General features: G+C 43.1%; 5 protein-coding genes across 5 annotated transcripts; 4 read left to right on the forward strand and 1 right to left on the reverse strand.

Annotated features, from left to right (window-relative positions):
* Positions 1-530: 530 nt before the first annotated feature.
* BCR41DRAFT_382725 (Choline/Carnitine o-acyltransferase-domain-containing protein) lies at positions 531-3,737 on the forward strand (the record flags this gene model as incomplete). Its single annotated transcript, XM_022027379.1, has 2 exons — positions 531-1,374; positions 1,667-3,737. Exons 1-2 carry the CDS (start codon positions 818-820, stop codon positions 3,735-3,737), a joined length of 2,628 nt encoding a protein of 875 aa, XP_021886446.1. The 5' UTR covers positions 531-817.
* Positions 3,738-4,097: 360 nt separating this feature from the next.
* BCR41DRAFT_344052 (hypothetical protein) lies at positions 4,098-4,832 on the forward strand. Its single transcript, XM_022022412.1, has one exon. The coding sequence runs from the start codon at positions 4,148-4,150 to the stop codon at positions 4,595-4,597; it is 450 nt and encodes a 149-aa protein (XP_021886447.1). The 5' UTR covers positions 4,098-4,147; the 3' UTR covers positions 4,598-4,832.
* An 816-nt stretch (positions 4,833-5,648) lies between these two features.
* BCR41DRAFT_366500 (hypothetical protein) lies at positions 5,649-11,299 on the forward strand (the record flags this gene model as incomplete). Its single annotated transcript, XM_022026222.1, has 8 exons — positions 5,649-6,537; positions 6,850-7,469; positions 7,891-8,266; positions 8,431-8,742; positions 8,821-9,135; positions 9,293-9,681; positions 9,799-10,729; positions 11,268-11,299. The coding sequence occupies 8 exons, from the start codon at positions 5,649-5,651 to the stop codon at positions 11,297-11,299; spliced, it is 3,864 nt and encodes a 1,287-aa protein (XP_021886448.1).
* A 19-nt stretch (positions 11,300-11,318) lies between these two features.
* On the reverse strand, positions 11,319-15,733 carry BCR41DRAFT_417900 (muts domain V-domain-containing protein). The gene is made up of 7 exons (XM_022029555.1): positions 14,911-15,733; positions 14,736-14,830; positions 13,573-14,629; positions 13,181-13,453; positions 12,919-13,085; positions 11,729-12,808; positions 11,319-11,627 (listed from the first exon to the last, which is right to left on the reverse strand). Exons 1-7 carry the CDS (start codon positions 15,709-15,711, stop codon positions 11,360-11,362), a joined length of 3,741 nt encoding a protein of 1,246 aa, XP_021886449.1. The 5' UTR covers positions 15,712-15,733; the 3' UTR covers positions 11,319-11,359.
* Positions 15,734-15,853: 120 nt separating this feature from the next.
* Positions 15,854-17,358, forward strand: BCR41DRAFT_330280 (putative PRO3-delta 1-pyrroline-5-carboxylate reductase). The gene is made up of 5 exons (XM_022021744.1): positions 15,854-16,222; positions 16,405-16,573; positions 16,678-16,841; positions 16,931-17,010; positions 17,090-17,358. The coding sequence occupies exons 1-5, from the start codon at positions 15,918-15,920 to the stop codon at positions 17,299-17,301; spliced, it is 930 nt and encodes a 309-aa protein (XP_021886450.1). The 5' UTR covers positions 15,854-15,917; the 3' UTR covers positions 17,302-17,358.
* Positions 17,359-19,874: the final 2,516 nt, after the last annotated feature.

A 19,874-nucleotide genomic window follows, 5' to 3' on the forward strand; every position in this document is an offset into this window, starting at 1 on the left:
AGGAAGGTACGATAACAAATGTATACACCTACCACGGAAACTTTTTTGTTTGCAATATTGAGGGTCCATCCTAAAATCGATAACGGAATTCTTTTATCAGGATAGTCATGTTTGGCTGGATAAGGAAATTGCTTCCGAAAATGTGGTCCTCTGTGGTTCATGTTATTCATGTGCGTGAAAGAAAACAGAACAGTAAAGTCTGAAGTCAATGAAAAAGAAGGGATGGATTTGTTATACCCCTCACCACCTTCAAAAAGAAAAAAAAAGAAAAAAAAAAGTTTGCACATGGTATGAATGATGCATGTGTTGCTGACACCATGATTATGATTACAACTCCTATCCCTTGCCTTGGTTGCACAGGGCTAAAAAAGAAAAATAAAGACTGTAAATAAGAGCCAGCTTATTAAGAAGGAGGTAATTACAGCCACACGCGCAAGCAAACTATTTCATGTGTCAGACGGAGCTTTCTACGACAGCAAGCATATATTCACATCAATACAGGGCCTTTCATTGTCCTTTTTTTCTTTTCCTTTTTCTTTTCTTTTTCTTTTCTTTTTTTTTCTTATCTCTTCATTCTGCCAGTGCAGAATATCACTCTCCACTCTGCATTCTTCTTACTCCACTCCCCACTCTTTTTTGCTCACATCTATCCTCGGACGTTACCTATCATCCACCCATCTACCGCGCCTGTCAGTACTGTACATATGCATCTTCTCCCTCGTTCTGCTTGCCCCTGCTTCAAATCCCCTAAAACACCAACATCTCAGCATTATTAACGACAACGATAAAGAAAGGAAAAAACAAAGACATAAGAGAGATGCCACTACTTAACGTCTCCCGTCCACCTATGGTCTCATTAGTGGCTACTAGCCCCTTGCCAAACCTCAACCAATCCGCAGAGAACTCACCACTGCCATCGCCTGAGCTTTCACCGCTTAAATCAGTCATAGAGCTGCCACCTGCCATTTCAATCATGGACAAGGGTCAGGCAGAGCTTCCATCGTTGCCTGTCCCTCCTCTAAACCAAACGCTTGACAGGTATCTGGAAACAGTGCGTCCGCTGGCCACTGATCAAGAGTATGAAAACACTGTCGCCGCAGTGAAGGCATTTAAAGGAGAGTTTGAGGAGAAATCTGAACAGGGAAGGGACCTTGACCGTCGTTTGCGAGAACATGCTCGACAATGCGAGGCTCGTGGAACAAGCTGGCTTGCAGAGTGGTGGGACGATTGGGCATATTTTTCTCACCGAGATTCGTCCACATTCTTTGTCAACTATTACTTTGGTTTTCAAGATGATCCACGCATGCCCACTCAGACTGCACGCGCCGCGCTACTGGTCAGCCTGGCCCTCGAATTCCGTCAATTAATTGCAACGTAAGTGCTAACGAAAGTTTCCCTTCATTGATATTCATCAAACTTTTTTCCTACAAAATACATGTATACTTGCAGACCTATAGAGCATTGGACAAAGATGTTTTGTTCTTGTTTCGGTGCTCAGCGTTTTTTTTTTTTTTTTTTTTTTTCGTTGTTGTTGTCGACTGCACGCGCTCATTCCTTTTTGGGATTTCCGGAATCCGCCTTGATTTTCATTATCAGTTGTGTTGTACGAAATGTGCGCGGTCCTTTTTTCTATATCGTCAACATCATAAAAATGTACTTTTTACAGATCGTTAAACTTTAACACTAACCTTCTATTTGACACGACCATCAATGCCTCATATAGACGCACACTCACCCCGGATATGGCGAGGAATTCACCTTTTTGTATGAATATGTATCAGTACCTCTTCAATTACGCTCGCATAGCTGGTTCACCCGCAGACACTGCAGTAGGTTTCCCGTTCGAAACCAACAACCACATCTGTGTTGTCCGCAACGGCAAGTTTTATATTTTCGAAACGTTGCACCTACCCTCCAAGCCATCTTCTGTCCTTAGCCCACGTGAGATCATGATTCAATTGGAACGTATCAAAAAGATGGCAGACGACGACCATTCGACCGTGCCGAAAGTTGGCATCCTTTCGACAGGTCAGCGCGATCAAGCTGCTAAGGACAGAGTTACGCTCTTTGAAGCCCATACGTCAAATAAAGCTCATATGGCGAAGATTGAATCATCCATGTTTGTGCTTTGTTTGGACTCAAGCTCCCCCACGACACCAGAAGAGTTTTCAAGAGCCTGCTGGCATGGCGATGGCGAAAGCCGATGGTTTGATAAATGTTTTCAATTGATTGTCTTTGCCAACGGCCGCGCTGGGATGAATGGAGAGCACTCCAAGATGGATGCCACACCTACATCTCGACTCTGCCGTTTTTTAATCGATGAAGCTCAAGCCCGCAACCTCCCTGACTTTAGGAACCTGAATGCAGAGGATTTATATGAGTGCGCCTCGGCCTTGGACAAGCCTCAGCCTCTCAAGTTTGTGTCAAGCCCTGCGCTCGATCGAGCTATTGCAGATGCATTTACATACTTCAAAAAGACTGTGGAAGCACATGAGATGGTGCCTACTGAATTCAAGGGATATGGCAAGGGCTTGATCAAGGCCTTCAAAATGTCGCCTGATGCCTATGTTCAGATGGCGTTCCAACTTGCATACTATCGTAAACATGGCGAACTGGTGGGGACCTATGAATCAGCTGCAACCCGCAAGTATCGCCACGGACGCACAGAGACTGCACGCTCATGCTCTATCGAAAGCAAAGCCTTCTGTGAAGCCATGGTGGACCCTGACAAGAGCCTTAAAGAGAAGGCCGCTGCCTGTCGTGCAGCTGTGGCTCGTCACGCCCAGTACACTGCGTGGGCAGTGGATGGGCAAGCAGTGGACCGTCACTTACTGGGTTTGCGTTTGATTCGAAAGCCTGATGAGCCTGTGCCAACCTTATTTTCGGATCCTGTATTTGCGAGAAGCTGCCGTTGGAGATTGTCCACTTCACAAATTTCAGACGATTGTTTTATTGCATATGGTTGGGGCGAGGTAGTTCCAGATGGATATGGCTGCGCTTACATGGTCAAAGAAAGAGAGCTTTACTTTTGTGTGACAAGTCTTGGTCTTGGATCAAAAGAGTTTGGGGATTATATTGTAGAAGCGCTTGAAGAAATGCGCTTCATGTTTGAAGAGGTTCGCAAAATTGAAAAGGCCGAGGCTGCTGAGGCCGCCTTGGCAGCAGCAGCCGCGGAGGCAGAGCGTCTTGCGGCAGAGGCAGCTATCAAAGCCAGTCAGGCTGATCAAGCTGAAGCCGCAGTTACAGCAGTGGCGGCTGCTGGCCCTTTGATCTCACGTAGCCCATCACCACCATCTCCATCTGCACCTGCGCCCCGAACCAGTTTGTTTTTCCAAAAGAATGACCCTGTACTTCGCACGGCACTTGCGCGCAATGCGATGGCGACGGCACAGGAGAAGTACTGGTCTGGCATTGATGATATTGCGTTTGATGACGTGACCCCTGGATCACCGAAATTGAAGACTCGTCCAATGCAGCCTCCTCCCAGCTCAATGACCTTATCGGGCTCATCGGCGTCCCTTCTATCATCCACTTCCTCAATATCGTCACCATCTTACGCTAATGGAACCCGTTCCCGATCTTCAAGTCAACAGAGTGGAGTACGTCCTCGCAGTGATTCTGGAGCGCAAAAGAAGACGTTCCTAGCCATCCTGATGGGCGAGGATAGTGTATTGCGCAAACTCCGGACACGGCGAGGGTCTAATCTGGGTAGTAGGAATAATACATCTACAAATTAGAATTTAGAGTACATGTAGGGCTTTTGAAGTTGGAATATTCAAAACATAAAAATATATATATAAAATCGGATGATAGTTTGTTTTAAATCTGGGCTTTTGCATTCCACGTTGACAGTTCTGCATCTTGGGCTTTTGCATTTCACGTTGACAGTAAGCTCCTAAACAATACATTATTGGTGGAACGGTATGTATTGTGCTCACATACATGCATGTCCCGATCAGAATATCGTCTTCCGCCCCGCGCCTCAATTTTTTTCATCAGAAGGTTTGTAGCTTTCGGTACCCCGCTCTCGATTGCCGTTGTTGATCAAATGGGTATAAAAACCGTTGGACTTACTTTTAAAAATAAAAATAAAACCCTTCTCCAACAACAACAACAACACTATTCTGTTTTTCTTTTTACTTTCACCATGTTCTCCTCCTCTTCTCACTCAAGCAAGCCGACTGGCTCGACCCACTTTGGCCTCAAGACGTTTCTCAAGGCAGCGGCGACCTTTTTGGTACTTTCTCAGGCCGCCATGCAGGCTCAAGCTGGAGCATGCGAGTCCATCAGGCTGGATATTATGACCGACTGGACGTCAGATACACAGGTGAAGCCTGGGTACATTGCACAGTTCTGGGAAAGCCCTGAATACCGTACGGCATTAAGTGGTAGACTCGGTGTGTATGAATGGTCACAGGACCGCAAGTTGATGCTCTTTGTCAACCTCAAGATGAACGATCCAAAGAAGCATTCGTATGGGGTGGTGAATATCAATTTGGAGTACAAGGGTCGTCCTTATGGTTTTGATGTGCCCAGTCAGACCACTTTCAATGGCAACGGACGTGTTGATAGATTTGACGGTTGCGTCCCTTTATAATCAAGTGATCACTTGGAGAGGAAATAAGTGAGGAGGATTTAACGACTATAATTCAACACAGTTGCATGTTTAAAAAAAAAGTGACTCCTTTGCGCCTTTTTCTTCCCTTGCATTTGTCTCCTCATCTTTTACTCTTTCCAATCCTTTTGCCTTCCTTTCTCTATTGGTTGTCAGTATTAAAATTTAAATATATTTATATAGACAAATATGCTATTGGAATAAAATGTATTCTGCGAACTGTATAAATACTTGGGATCTTTTTCTTTTCTATTCTCCTTGATGAATTAGGCTGGGGTCCTTGTAAAAATATGTAAAAAGCATATATATATAATTATAATCTCGACAAATAAAGCAGCTTGACTGATATTAGCAAGGTTGTTCTGCGAACGTTAAAAGAAATATGTAAAAAGAAAAAGAAAGAAAAAAAAGACTTCTCCCTCAATGTTTCAATGAAAGCATTCGGGTCGTGTCGTGTTGCCAAGTCATACAAGTCAAGTTGTGGAAAATAAAAAATTGATAGTCTGCTTTTTTACCTTCACCTAGCCACCTCACCATCCTTATTTATTATTGTCCCATCCATCCAATCCCTATTCTCATCACATCCTTTTTTTTTTTTTTTTTTTTTCTTCTTCCTCTTTTTTTTCTCTTTCTCTTTCTCCTTCTCTCTTTCTGATCTCCGCTTCATCGCTTCATCTCTTATCCTCTCTCGTCCCATCCCTTTCTCTCATCTGATTCTTTGCTTGATTGCCTGACACGCGTAGCAGAGCATTATTTTTATTACATTACACTATATTATTTTTATAATATTATATTTTAATATATTATTCACACTTCTACTGTATTCTCTGCTCTAATCGTCTGGTCCCCCCCCTTTTTTTTTCTTCCTTTCTTTTTATCTTATTTTATTTCTTCGGGTCTCTTACCCAACGTCAGCAGAGAAAAGAAAAAAAAAAAAGAAAAAAAAAAAAAAGATTATAAAAAAAGTAGCAATACATTCTATACATTCCTAAAGGATTCTTTCCTTGTGCCTGATTCTGTTCCCAGACTCGCCATGGATCAATCCTCTACCGCAGCGGCTGTCACGACATCAGCAAGCACGCCTGCAACAGCTGTTAGAACACCAACCCTGGCAACAGCGAGTTTAAAAGCAGGTTCTATTCATAACAACAACACTAGTTCAGGCAATCTTCACAGTATCATGCCCGGCATCTCAACCTCGACCGATCTCGGCACAACCATTCCTTCCTTCGCTGCTGCCCGTCGTGCAAGAGCTGATACTTTACCTTCTCGACCTTCATCTTTACTACAGGATAGTTCGTCTCAAGGCCTTGCTGGAACTAATGCCTTCTCTCTTGGAAAGGTGCCCCCGGGTGTACAGAGACCCCTCCGAAGGACTCCTAGCCTGCTGGTACCCCCGCAATTATCGACACGTCATCGATCTGGGTCCTTAACCTTACCCTCCGCCTCTATATCTGCAGCTTTCGGGCCATCCATCTTTACATCTTCCTGGGGTGATCCTGATTCTCCTAATGGTGATCGTCCAGCGACTACGCCAACTACTCGCGAGATGCTCTTTGACTCTGAAAACGAAAACGCAATCATGAGCACATTAGACGCACTTGGCTTGGATGATCCTGTTCAATCTAGTACCGGCACTAGTTCCGCCAACAGCATGGGCATGGGTATAGGTATGGGCTTGGGCAAGACTGGCAGTGCCACTGTTAATACCAACAACAGTAGCAGCAGCAGTCTGAACAATAATATTGCCCCCGGTATCAGCGCCAATCACCGTGTTGGTGTCGATTTGCGCAGTCGATCTGCCTCGTTTGCCTCCTCTGCTCTTTCCCACCTGGAACTTGGTTCAAGTCGCGGATCTCCCTCCTCCAGCTCATCTCCTTTAGCTCTAGGTGCCCTTACAAGTCGAAGTGGCAGTATTAATAGTCTGAATGGCATTAATGGCATTAGCGGTATCAGCAATATCAACGGCATCAACGGCATGAATAACATTAGCAGCATGAACAGCATCAACAGCATCGGTAATATCAACTCTATCAAAAGCGGCTCTAACTCTTCTGTCAATGCCGTTAGTAATAGCAGCAGCACTACCACAACCTCCAATAGTAGTAGTACTAGTATTGGCAGCTCTGGGCTGCCCATGCATGATATCCGCCTTGAAAAATCCCTTGCACACTCCTTATTGATGCCTAATAGCGTGAGCTTTTCCAATCGCATCAGGTCGTACTCTGTATCAGCCACAGCAGCGTATCAGGAAGTTCTTGAAGACGAACATGAAGATGATATTGGTCTCTTAAACTCGAACGCCAGCTCGCACTCATCTGGTGCCTCTGGTATTTATCCCACTGGCGCTGGCGGCGTCCATCAATTTCAGACGCTCCAACAAACACACTCGCGTCCTAGGGCCATCAGTATGGGTTTTCTGGAGATGCCACATGATATTGTAGAGGAACAGCGCAAGTTTGCTAATGCTGGCCCTCGTAGCTACAGTGATATGAAGGCTCGCCAGACGCACCAGCGCACGACAAGTGCTGGTGCTGACATGCTTTCTGAGATTGTCAATGGCCATCTACCAACCACGGACAAGAATGGGGTCTCAAATGGCAACATATCGAGTGGATCAGCGTTGGTACATGGACACTCACATTCCTTGTCGCTTAATTATAGCAGTCAGCTTCATGCACAGCAACAGCAGCAACAACAACAGCAGCACACGTCAACACAGCGACCAGGACATCAGCATAGCAACAGCTTTGGTGGACGTAGCCTTGCGGACGATGTTGCTTTCGGTCATGTTCATGGCCTTGGCAACAGCGGGTCCAACCTTAGTCTTACCAATGGAGCTGATCCTCACCAGGTACTGATGGTTTGTTTATTTGGGTGCATGCATTATTTATGTGTGATTGAGATAGTGGGAAACATAATATCGTTCACGATCTGTGACGATGGATGGTAAAGATTTTTTCTTTTTTTCTTTTCTGCTATGTGAGTGAAAGTAGAGATAGAAGGTTGAGATTTTTTTGGAGACGATGCGGGCGAGTGGAATAGGGAAGGATGATGACCATGCGTCAACATTTTATACTATGGATTGATTGATTTGATTTTTTTTTTTTTTTATATGCAACTCTATTTGGAGAAAGGAAAGAGAGGCAGCAGATACATTTGACACGTTTACTTTCTCTTACCCTTCCTTTCCTTCTTCCTCTTCATAAGTCGTAAATGTATAATATCCTTTTCACTAATTCATGTCTTTTTTCCCTCCTTACTCTCATGTCGAGGATATCCAGACTCTTACTGGCACAGCAACACCACCCTTCATAGAACAAGGCATCACCTCCAACTCAGCCACGGCGATCACTCAACAGGTTCCCACTCGTTCGCTCTGGATCGGAAATATTGATCCTAGTTTTACAAGTAATGATCTCATGCAAGTTTTCAGTCCCTTCGGACCTGTTGAGTCTCTCAAGGTGATCCCTGACAAGGAGTGTGCCTTCATCAACTTCACGCGTGTCGAAGACGCTATGCGAGCTAAAGAGGACATTTCTGAGCGTCGCGGAGGACGTATCGGGAATACTACTGTTCGTGTTGGCTATGGCAAGGCAGAGCTAATGGTCAATGCCGACGCACCAGTATCGCATCCTACCCGCGCACTTTGTAAGTTCAATGAGGTTTATAAAATCAATGACCAATTCCTTTTTATTTTCTTTTCGGTTGTGTCTTTAAGGAAAAAAAAAAAAAAAAAAAAAAAAAAAAAAAAGAAGAATGTAAGCTCATTTTGTTTCCTTTTCTCTTCATTTTTCTATCATGAACTTATCTAGGGATCGGTAATATTCCTTCGTCTACCACACCAGCGATGCTACATGCTATGTTTGCTAACTTTGGAGCAATTGAGTCAGCCAGAGTTTTGACGCACAAGTCATGTGGCTTTATCAATTTTGAAAACATGGAGGACGCCGTCGTTGCCAAAAAGGTCACGCATGGACAAGAGATCTTTGGCCCTGGTACAGGAGCTGTAAGGATTGGATTTGCCAAAGTCCCTGCTAAACAGTCTCCCACTGATAGTCCTTCGCTGGGTCATGGTGATCCTTTGGATGGAGTTGGAGAGGGCAGATCGAGCTCGACGACCAACAGTAAGTCGGCGAAGCAGGATTTCGATGGACCCACTGAGCTAGATCGCATGCTTTCCTTGATAAATATCAATAACAAAGGCCAATCCTCAACCAGTGCTGTGGATCGAGAAGCAGCGTCTGAAGACCCTGCCATGGAGCGTCAGGCCATGTTGCGCGAATTTAGTGATGGGGAGCCAGATCCGGTATTGTCCGAGCCTATCCCTGCTTCTTTGACAGAACCTATCGTCTATTTTACTTCAATTCCACCTGTGGCGGAGCCCTCACCTCACCGTCGGCTAGATGCTCCGAGATTGAGAGAAATTCGTAAACGACTGGATAGTGGACATTGCACACAAAAGGAACTGGATAATCTCTCGAATGAATGCATAGACGAGTGTGTTGAACTTTGCAGTGGTATGTACCCGTATCCATGACCGTGTTATATTGCTGCAGGCACAACTCAAGTTCTTTGGAACATTACCGTATTGTTCGATGTATCTAATACTTTTTTTTTTTTTTTTTTTTTTTTTTTTTTAATTTTTATTTTTATTTTTTTTCTTAAAAAAAATAGACTATATTGGCAACACTGTTATCCAAAAGCTTTTTGAGCGTTGTTCAGAGTCTCAAAAGACAAAAATGCTCGAGCTGATTGCTCCTCATCTAGCATCGATCGGTGTCCACAAGAATGGTACTTGGGCAGCTCAAAAAATCATTGATTGTGCCAAGAGTCCTGCGCAAACAGAGCTTATCTGTAAACATGTTCGTCCATACACACCTCCTCTTCTTTTGGACCAATTTGGAAACTATGTCGTACAATGTTGTCTGCGTCTTGGACAGTCAAGAAATGGGTTTATTTTTGAGGCTATGGCTGACAAATTTTGGGAGATTGCACAGGGTCGCTTTGGTGCTCGTGCTATGAGAGCTTCCCTCGAGAGCCAGCACGCCACTAAACAGCAGCAGGTACATGTTTACACGATAATTCCGTACTAATTTTTTGTTTTTTATTTTTATTTTCTTGATGAAAAATATGGCTTGTGGCTAACGTAGCACTCTAAAACGTTGGGTTCCTGATACTAGAAACATGTCGCAGTTGCAGTCGTTCAGAATGCGTTGGCCCTCGCTACAAACCCCAATGGAACACTGATGCTCACTTGGCTTTTGGACAACTCACAGCTGCCTGGTCGATACCGTGTTCTTGCACCTCGACTTGTACCACACATGGTGACATTGGCGACTCACAAGCTAGCGTCTCTCACGATCCTCAAGGTCATTAACCAACGACAAGAGCTGGATGCAAGCGACATCATGATTAACAGTATTGTCAACTCAAACCAGGACCAGGTCTTGGTAGAGATCTTAGGGGATCAAGTGCATGGTGTTAGTCTGATCCAAAAGATTTTGGCATCGCCCAATGTAGAACAACAGCAGAAGCACGTGTTGGCAGAAAAAGTCAAGGCCGTGCTTTCATCAAAACTGAACACCCAAAGTATGCAGGGATGCAAGCGTCTATTAGAGGAGGTTAATATGATCTTGGGAGGAGACTATTCGCCAACAGAACAGGCGAAGCTGACACCAGGATCCACTGGATATTCATCTGCAGAATTCTCAGGTTCAGCAACCAACTTTTATACAGGTATGGGTAACCATCATCTTCAATCTCTCGCCATGCCATCCGATACCTCCACCAGTGTCGACTCGAGTTCGGCTCTTAACACGGAAGGACAAGAGAGTGTCCATTCTGGAACTTCTACAGCCCCTGTGACATCTGGATCAGCTCATATGTCATCTTCGGCCATGACACATGCCAGTGGATTCTCAGTTCAACATAGTCCATATTATACTATGCCTCATGGACAGCTCTATGGACATTATCCAGGCCAAATGTCACCCTATTACGGCCCTGGTGCATACATCCCGCAGCATGTACCATCCATGGGATTCGGAGGCATAATTCCACAGGGAGGATTCAGTCCTTATGTGCCCATGCCTCCTCCAGGGATAGGTGCTGGTATGCACGGAGACGCCTCACAACTTAATGGATCGCCCATGTATTTACAGCAACAGCAACAACAACAAATTTATCACATGCAACAGCAACAACATTTCCAGCAACAACAACAACAGCAGCAGCAGCAGCAGCAGCAACAACAACAACAGCAATAATATCACCTATAATAGCAGTCACTATAGGAAACACGTGCTTTACTCCGTATATATTTAACTGTCCTTCTTCTGATTCCCTTTTGCTTTCGATGTTATTTGATCTTTTTTTTTTACTAGACAAAGTTTAATTTTCTGTCATTCTTTTTATACTTTTTTAAGACACTGTTATTATTGAGGCTCGCGTTTGTTTGTTTGTTTGTTTGTTTGTTTGTTTGTCTCAAGTTGTACACTATTATTGAACAATACTCCCGCTCCATTTTTAAGCACACTAAGACACCAGGAATGTCAGAAATGAAATCAGAGAATTCAGAAGAGCTTCATATATTTACCAGATGACAGCTAATAAAGAATGTCAAATTCCATGTGTTTTATGTTTCGTCTAGTTCGTTTGATCGATTTGATGGCTAATTCTTAAAGTTTACCATTCATGACGACCAATTTATTCAAAATAAAACAAACTAAATACTTCATTAGATTATTCTTGTGATGCAGTGCATGCAACAGTAAGCCGTTCCAACAGCTCTATTGCTCGGTCATTTGTTTTGCACTGAATAATCTCTTGTAACCGAGACAACAAGCGTTGTTGAACATCCTGATCATTGGCAGATCCATGCTCTTTTTGCTCTCGTTGTCGTTGTCTGGACTTGACTCGATCCTCTAAAATCGCTTCCAACTCCTTTGACTTGACTTTGGCTTTCTTGATTAGTGAAAAGGGTAATTTGGCCATTCGAGCTACGTTTAATCTTTTTTTTTTTTTTTTTTTTAACAAAAAAAAAAGTCATCTTAGTTCAATGCTCAATATTAAAGTACCTTATTTGATCAAATGACTACAAATGGCACTTACCCATAGCTCTTTAATGACACCCCAGGAACCAGTTTGTATAAAAAGACAATATCCATGTCATCCAAAGCTGCACTTGATTCCGAAGCTATTCCTTCTTCTGCCAAATCTGTCTCTGTGGCGGTACAGGAGCCAGAAGCAGCACCGCTAGCCGATGCCATGAATCCCATATGATAGTTCCTAACAGTGCCCTCCGCAAACTCAGTGGCCACATCTGCAAGAGATGGATAATGAGTCACAAACAACGTAATGGACCCTACATGGCTGACTACATGCTTCAAAACTGCATAAGCAATCGCAACTCCATCTAACGTTGATGTCCCTCGTCCGAGTTCATCCAAAATCACCAACGATCGAGGCGTCGCCATCTTAAGGATATCGGATGTTTCCTGTAGCTCAACCATGAATGTACTTTCGTGACCAAAAATGTTGTCAGACGCACCCATTCTCGTAAACACTGCATCTAGTAGCGAAACACGCGCAGAATCTGCTGGCAAGTATGATCCGATCTGGGCCATAATGCATAAAAGCGCCACTTGTCGGATATAGCAACTCTTACCGCCCATATTCGGTCCTGTGAGGATCATTGCCTTTTGATCGACCCCACTAGATGGATTCCTGCCAAAATGGATATCGTTGGGTACAAAAGTCCCAAAGGGTAGCATTTGTTCCACCATAGGATGGCGCCCATTCTTGATGTCAATTGTTGCTTTTGTGGCGCGTCTCTTCGGAGACTGTAATTGTAAGTCCAAAGTTGATCCTGTAAAATCATCAGTATCAACATCCATACGCTGAGGACTACTATGAGCGTCATTGTCTTGAGCATCATCAGGAAGGCTGTCGTCTACGTACTCTGGTTTTACGTAACCAGGAAGGCAGGCCACAACAGCCAATGAGAATAAACAATCCAATATCGCCAAATTCTGAACCAAATCGCGGAACACCTCATAACGCTCTGAAAACTCTTGTTGAAAAGCCATAAAAGCCTGATCGCAGGTAAGAATCAGCCTCTCTTGATGCTGTGCCTTCTCCTGAATTAATTGGATTGTCTCAGGCGTATGGAACCGAGAAACTTGCTTTGTCCTAAATAGACCAGTGTGGTACAGATTGAATGGAAGAGGGAACTGAGACATCAGAATTATAAAAAGTGTTGGGGTTGGCCATTTTGTTTAGAGGCAATCAGGCTAAATTACCCACTAATTTTGACCCAAGATTTTGGCACTTTGGCCACGTCCTTGTTCTTGACTTCAACTAAATAATCGATGCCTGAACAAGAAGTAAATTCAAGTTTTGGTTCTCGCAATTGCTTTCGGATAGTATTCAAATGGATCGCTAAATCTCCTTCGGTTGTAACAATGTTCTACAATATTCATAAATCGACTCCCTGTTAACTCTCTATATGGATCCACCATTGCGACGCCTTTACTTTGATAAATAAATCAGAACATCACTTACGTTCCTATGCTCCTGTATATCTGGCCACTTCTCCGCTATCACCTCATCTTGGAACATTAAAAGTTTATCATTTTTCCTAGCTGCCTCCACATTTAAAGCATTTAAAAAATATTGACTGTCCTCAGCAGCATTCGCCAATGATCCAATCAAGTTTCTCAACATCGGACTTGTCAAATTAAAGTCTGCAGGTGATTTTGATCGTTGGCTTGGAGGAATCACTTCTGCGACCTTCATGAACGTCTGAATAATCGCTAAAAATTCTTTTGGTGACGACTAAGTAGACAAAAGGTGGTATGTTTTGAAAATAGTGAAGAAACACTGTTAGACTCAAGTTCGATCTAATGTGGATTTAGAAAGACGTTTCAATAAAACAAATCCTCGTTAATATCCACCTTGCCATAATGGATGCGGCAGACACCCTTTTCCAAATCCATGAGACCTTTGAGCATGATTTTTGCATCCTCCAGGTACGGGTTTTTTCCTGCGGAAGCCAGTATCTCTTCTACAGCATCAACTCTTTCCTGAAGCGGCTCTCTATTAGTTAGCGGTTTACCAATCCATTTTTTGAGTAGCCGTCGCCCGAACCCCGTATAAGTGTGGTCCATGATTGCAAAAAGGGATCCTCGTGTTGACCAGTCTGTTTGATTTCGATATATTTCGAGGTTGGCAATTGTATTTCCATTAAGAAGCATATGCGACCTTGAGGTGAAGCATTCAAAATACTTGGATAGCCGAAAAACAGGAGCTAGTCCAAACTCTGCTAGATGAGTAATCATTGCAGACAATGCGATTATAAGGTTTCGCGGGAGCCCCAAGACTGTTTTGAGTATCGTTTCCATCTGACTCTTTCTGGTCGACCCTTGGTGTCCAATTTTTGATTGTTCATCTTTCAGATTTAAGGAATAAAACTCAGATACCGTTGAAAACGCTTTGTCGTATTTGACAAATCCCTGCGTTCTCTCAACCCGAACATCGTCTTGGTTCCTTGTCGTCCCTATCCGACGCTGTGATGAACCTGTGAGGTAACCGAGAAGCTTCTCTGTTGCTTTACTCATTGATTCCATTGGAATAATTAGCTCCGAGGGTTGAATATGAAGCAACCGAGTCTCAAGTTCATTCCTAAAGTGGCCATCCAAAAATTCATCATAAATGATGTCTCCTGTTGAGGGTTGTACAGCAAGCATTGCAATCCTGACCTTTTCATCTGCACCGTTACCGCCCTGAGGTTCTTCATATAAACACATAAGATACTGAGATACGGTGCCTCTACCAACAAAACTCCCATTAAACTGCTCTTCGTCCCGATCTAAGCTCTCTAGAAATGTTGCTCTTGTATACAAATTAGTGAGTTTTCGGGTAAAAGGTGCACTCTTATTGTCGCCAGCAGACTTAAGAGCCGCTGTTTCCATTTGGCGCACCACGCCCACTTTGTAGCCTGCATGAACCAGCCTAATTACGACAAAGGACAGTGGCATACGTTAATAAAATGAGAAAATATCATACTCGATAGCTAATAAACAAATAGAATCCTAAATATGGGGACGCGACACCTTACCGCCGTACATGAACATCCAATCGATGGGTAGGTATACTTGCAGTGTAAAAATTATGGTCCATGAAGTGTGCGATCCCAAGTTCCTTTGAGGCAATCTAAAAAAGTGACCGACATGTTAGTGCGATCAATGTTACGCCAGCGGACAAATCAAAGTCACTTGAGAGAACCGATTTACCTCTGCGTCTTCTCCAAAGAAACGAAACTTGTATCCAACCTCAATACAAAGGATTGCATCCGGATGTTGATCTTTAATCTCAACAAACTGCTTTTCGAGAGGTGTGTAAATACTTTTGGTGGACTTTTTAGAACTTACGGATCGGTTTGGATTTATGGGCACATGTTGTTGGATCTGTGGTTGCTGTGGCGATGAGCTCACTAAGATTTTTTGGTCTCCTTCTTCATCACTCTCTGCTATAATCAACCGATGCCTTCTCCTGGTAGGCTCGTGCGCTTTTTCATCCAAGCTCGGATGTGATTTTTCGAAGTTGCCCAGCTTTTTCAAAAACCGTTCTCGTCTCTCGTCCTTTGCCTGCTGGGCTACAGCATCATATGATCCCCTTTCATCCTCCTCATTAACATTCATGGTAGTCTCATGGTATTCAAACTTTGACAGATCCTTATTGAAAACTTTCTTTCCTACTTTTTCTCCTAAAGGAGCCTCTTCGCTGCTGATATTCGACCCTGCTTGAGGTATGGATCCCGAAGGTTGACGTGGCGGCGACATATGATCATAATGTTGCATGTCACTCGTGAACCCGGACGGGAACAAAGGCTCGTCCTGTATTGTCCCCTTAATAGTATCTTTGCGCCGCTTCGAATCTCTACCACCTTGTGAATCGTATTCATTCCTCTCTCTATTGCCTTTTCGTTTAGTTGAAATAGATGACCCTGTTGAGGATTGATTCTGATCGGTGTCTATAGTTTGTGGCGAAGCTGCTTTTGGCTTGAAGAAACTGAGCAAAGTCTTTTGTGACATGGCGAGAGGCTTTTCAGTCAACCATGAACGCGAGGAGTTTTTTTGTGAGAAAAAAAAAAAAAAAAATGGTGGCAATGTGCAGTCACTACAGCCACCAAAAGAGAAAGCTACTGTGGGAAAAAAAAAAGACTTTACTTGATCTGTTTCTTTTCTTTACTAAATCCGTATCCTTCCCTTTCCTCTGTTCCCCTGTCTTTCCCATCGTCATGTCTCTAAATAGACCTACCATATGTATCCTTGGGTGCGGCACCATGGGTGTTGCCATCATTCGTGGCACTTTAGATTCCATGGAATCTGATTCGAAGATCATTTCTGGTGTTACGGCTTCTCGAGATGACGATAGACAGTGTGGACAGGAGGAGTTACTTCGCCCAGCCGGATTTATTGCTTGTGTGAGCCATGAAGAGTCGGCCAACAAGCTGCGCAAGGTTCTCGGCGACCATGCCAGAGTGCTTCATGGTGAAGCAGGCAATGTTCAGGGCGTATCCGGGGCCGATGTGATTCTGCTTTGGTAAGTTTATTATTATTATTTATTTATTTTACTTTTCTTTGGAAGTTTGATGTTGTTTTTGAATAGATCAGCTTTTAGCAGTAGGTGAAGGTCAATATAGTATTTTGGTGGCCAAATCTGACTTTGACGGGTATTGCCATTTTTTGATGAAAAAAAAAAAAAAAAAAAAAAAAAAAAAAAAGTACGAAGCCCCAGGTAGCTAAAGCGGTTCTTTCTGCACCTGGTATCAAGGAGGCATTGACAGATAAGCTGCTGGTCAGCATCTGTGCTGGTGTTACAATTGAACAGCTACAGTCATGGACTACGCCTACGACGACCGTTATTCGAGCCATGCCTAACACACCCTGCAAAGTGCGTAAAAATTATTATCGACTCATTTCAGAAATCAGCTAGCATTCCTATTTTAATTGATTTGCCATCGCCGTTATTTTTCATTTTTTAAACTAATACAATAGATTCGTGAGGGGATGACAGTGCTATCATGTGGACCCAATACCGCTGCCCAATATCTGACGTTTACCTCCAAGATTTTCTCGACACTTGGCCGATGCAGAATCCTGGATGAAAAGCATCTTGATGCAGTGACAGCTTTAGCTGGAAGTGGACCAGCATTTGCATGGTTAGTATTAATATATATACTTTGTGTAGGTATCTTTATCGCACATCGAACAAAAAAGCACTATGTATTGATCCCTTTATTTATCATAGCGTGATGCTAGAAGCCTTAGCTGACGGTGGAGTCATGATGGGTCTACCTCGCGACGTTGCCACAGAACTCGCAGCACAAGGTACGCAAAAAAAAAAAAAAAAAAAAAAGCTTCCATAGTCTTCCCATTTACTTAACCATTATTCTTATGAGTTTGATAGTTCTCCAAGGCGCAGCAAGAATGGTGCTCACGACAGGAGATCATCCAGCGGCCATCAAGGACTCTGTAACAACCCCAGGTGGATGCACTATTGCGGGCCTGCTCACGATGGAGGACGGTAGAATCCGTTCTACACTTGCGAGGACGATCCAGGAGGCTGCAACCGTAGCATCGACTCTTGGTCGTGATAAGAAGCCCCAGAATGATGAATAGGTTGTATTTATTCAAATAAACATAATTTAAAAAGCCAGGTGTTTTGGCAAAGCCAAGAAACAAGACCATGTGTATTATAATAGATGTTGATCTGTCGCTATGCTAGGCCTTATTGGGCTGGATGTTCAGTCTTCTTTAGGACACAAAAAAAAGTGAGGGCTCCGGGCTCGCATGAGGGCTAGAAAATATTTATTTTCCTGAAATTCCTCACCAATGACTCGGAATACTATACCTCAAGTAGTGAAGTCACCCAATACTGCGCCAAAAACACTTGTAAATCCCTAGAATGATGTAATATATGTGTTCGCATGTCTCTAGAGCGTTATACGTGGTTTAGATATAAAAAAAAACTATCAAGTTTCTATGCTGAAGATGTTTAACGAAAACGCGTCTAAACATCGGTTGCTGTCTAGTTTTTACTTGAAAATAAACAAACCCTGCTAAAGATATCCAAACTCTCCAAACTTCCCGAATAAATAGAGTTCCAAATGAGGGCTATGAATCGTTAATAATCTCAAGGTGTTTACTGAATAAACAGAAGTTTATCATGTGCCTAAATATCAAAAAGTCTTCAAAAATTGTTGTTTTTTCAGCTTTACGTATATGAAAACTCGAAGCCTGTCCTTGTAAAGCCAGGCGTTAGAATATAGCTGTAGTTAGTAGCTACCATTAATGCCACGGGCTATGAAGAGATACGATGTATGAGAATGCTATATATATTCTAACTCTGAAAATAGAGGTTAAAGGATGGAGTCATTGTCCGGTTCACTTGATCATGCTATAATTCATTCGTAGTATATTTTGGATATTTTAAAATAGCTTCTAAGGTTGTTAGGATAATTACCAGCCAACATATATAAAATACAACACTTCGAATGAATTGTGTCGTGACCAAGTGAACTGGACATACAAACTCATGTCATGTTTTGTTTGAGCACTACAAAAAAGGCCGCGTTTACAATCCATGGAGATTCAAAAGACTTACTTTACTATCCCAATTCCTTGACACACCTTATAGCTCTGAGCCTTTGCTTTCGTTTCATTATCCCACATTCTATACCTCTGAACCTTCATTTTCATTTATTGTCTCATTTCTTGAAACTATGCCTGCCACACGTTCCACACGTTCGTCAACTGCACCTTCATCTTCCATATGTCCGTCGGCTGTTAAAGGCTCTCGCTCTATTATGGAGCTTCGAGCCATTCGACAACCGTTTCTCAGTTGAAAGGGTCCACATCGGGGGTGCAACGTATCATCCGAGCACGGTGAACCAAGCGGGCTGTGCGACGTATCATCCAAGCACGGTCTGTGGAGACTGAAGAAGAGTCACAAGGCCAACAGGTTACGGAGGATGAGGAGAAGCTTTATAATAAGGTTTACAACTGCGTTGACGAGTGCACCTTGCTTGACTTCCTCGAAAGGGAGAGAAAAGAAGGGAGAGAAAAGAAGGGAAAGGAAAGAACAAGAGAAAAGAAGAGTTTTAGAGCAAACTTAGATTTAGCGTTTGCTTGGACACAGGTTCTGTCGTACAGAAGAGAGTCGGTTAGGTGAAGCTGAGTATTATACGATAAACAAAAAAAAGTAAGAAACACGAGTCAGTGGCGTCAAGGCCAAGGTCTTAGTACTTCTTTGAGCCAAATCATTTAATTTATCCCTTGGACCGTAAGCACATTTAGTTTCCATCAACTCATAGGCAGCTCAGGTGCAGTTCTCTATGCTTTCTACTAGCAGAAAGCAACCGTCTGTTGCATGCCAACAAAAAAAAAATTAGTAAAGATTAATCAGTAAATATTATTCATAAAAAATCAATCAGCAAAAAGCATATATTAAGCTATATCACCACGATGCACTATGTCCACCATTTACTTGCCTCCACTCTTTTAGCACATCTAGAGACATTTACCATTTTTTCATTCCTTCTTCCTCAGTCTAAAGAAAAACAAAACACCATTCCTGCTCCTTTTACGCTAGGGGAATGTTACCGAATCTCCATATTGATCTAAAAATGGTTATCTTTCAAGACTTTAAAAAATCAATTGATTGCATCTTTGCCTCTAACAGCAATAGCATCAAGGCAAACTGCTAGGGGGTATTCATAGATATTCCACCAGAGCACGTTGTTACCAAACCAACCTTAGTAATCTCCTAGAACCAGCCCTACCACGGTTAAAATACTATCTTAGATGCGTGGTATATTTAATCATGATGCGATTAGTGCCGGAAATATTGGTGAGATCTCAACCTCCAGGCCCGACTTCGAGAAGTGCCGAACGGAATGTGACGAAATTTTATCACAAGGATCTATAGGTGTGGGACGCACAGCTGTGAGCAATGTTGTGAACAATGCGATACAAGTACATGATGCCCGTGAGCATAATTATCTTTAACAACACAATATGCGTCAGTTGTTATGGATGAATAGATGACTTATGAGTCTTTGCTATTGTTGCTTGAGTGGGGATTGCTCGCGACGTTAACGTTGCAGCTGGGGACCGTGAGTATCGTATCTTTCATGCCAAGCTTAAATAGCTTATTTCTCATCAGAATTGGCATGGAACTTACTCCTCAAACG

The sequence above is a fragment of the Lobosporangium transversale genome (assembly GCF_002105155.1).
Source record: "Lobosporangium transversale strain NRRL 3116 chromosome Unknown BCR41scaffold_1, whole genome shotgun sequence".
NCBI lineage: Eukaryota > Fungi > Mortierellomycota > Mortierellomycetes > Mortierellales > Mortierellaceae > Lobosporangium > Lobosporangium transversale.

Bases quoted from the DNA above. Each gene is read 5' to 3' on its own strand.
- BCR41DRAFT_344052 (XM_022022412.1), top strand. From the start codon at position 4,148: ATGTTCTCCTCCTCTTCTCACTCAAGCAAGCCGACTGGCTCGACCCAC.
- BCR41DRAFT_417900 (XM_022029555.1), bottom strand. From the start codon at position 15,711: ATGTCACAAAAGACTTTGCTCAGTTTCTTCAAGCCAAAAGCAGCTTCG. The intron at 13,086-13,180 runs GTAAGTGATGTT...TGAATATTGTAG, and splicing joins ATATACAGGAGCATAGGAAC to AACATTGTTACAACCGAAGG. The intron at 12,809-12,918 runs GTAATTTAGCCT...TGGTCTATTTAG, and splicing joins TCTTGGGTCAAAATTAGTGG to GACAAAGCAAGTTTCTCGGT.
- BCR41DRAFT_330280 (XM_022021744.1), top strand. From the start codon at position 15,918: ATGTCTCTAAATAGACCTACCATATGTATCCTTGGGTGCGGCACCATG. The intron at 16,223-16,404 runs GTAAGTTTATTA...AAAAAAAAAAAG, and splicing joins GCCGATGTGATTCTGCTTTG to TACGAAGCCCCAGGTAGCTA. The intron at 17,011-17,089 runs GTACGCAAAAAA...TGAGTTTGATAG, and splicing joins CACAGAACTCGCAGCACAAG to TTCTCCAAGGCGCAGCAAGA.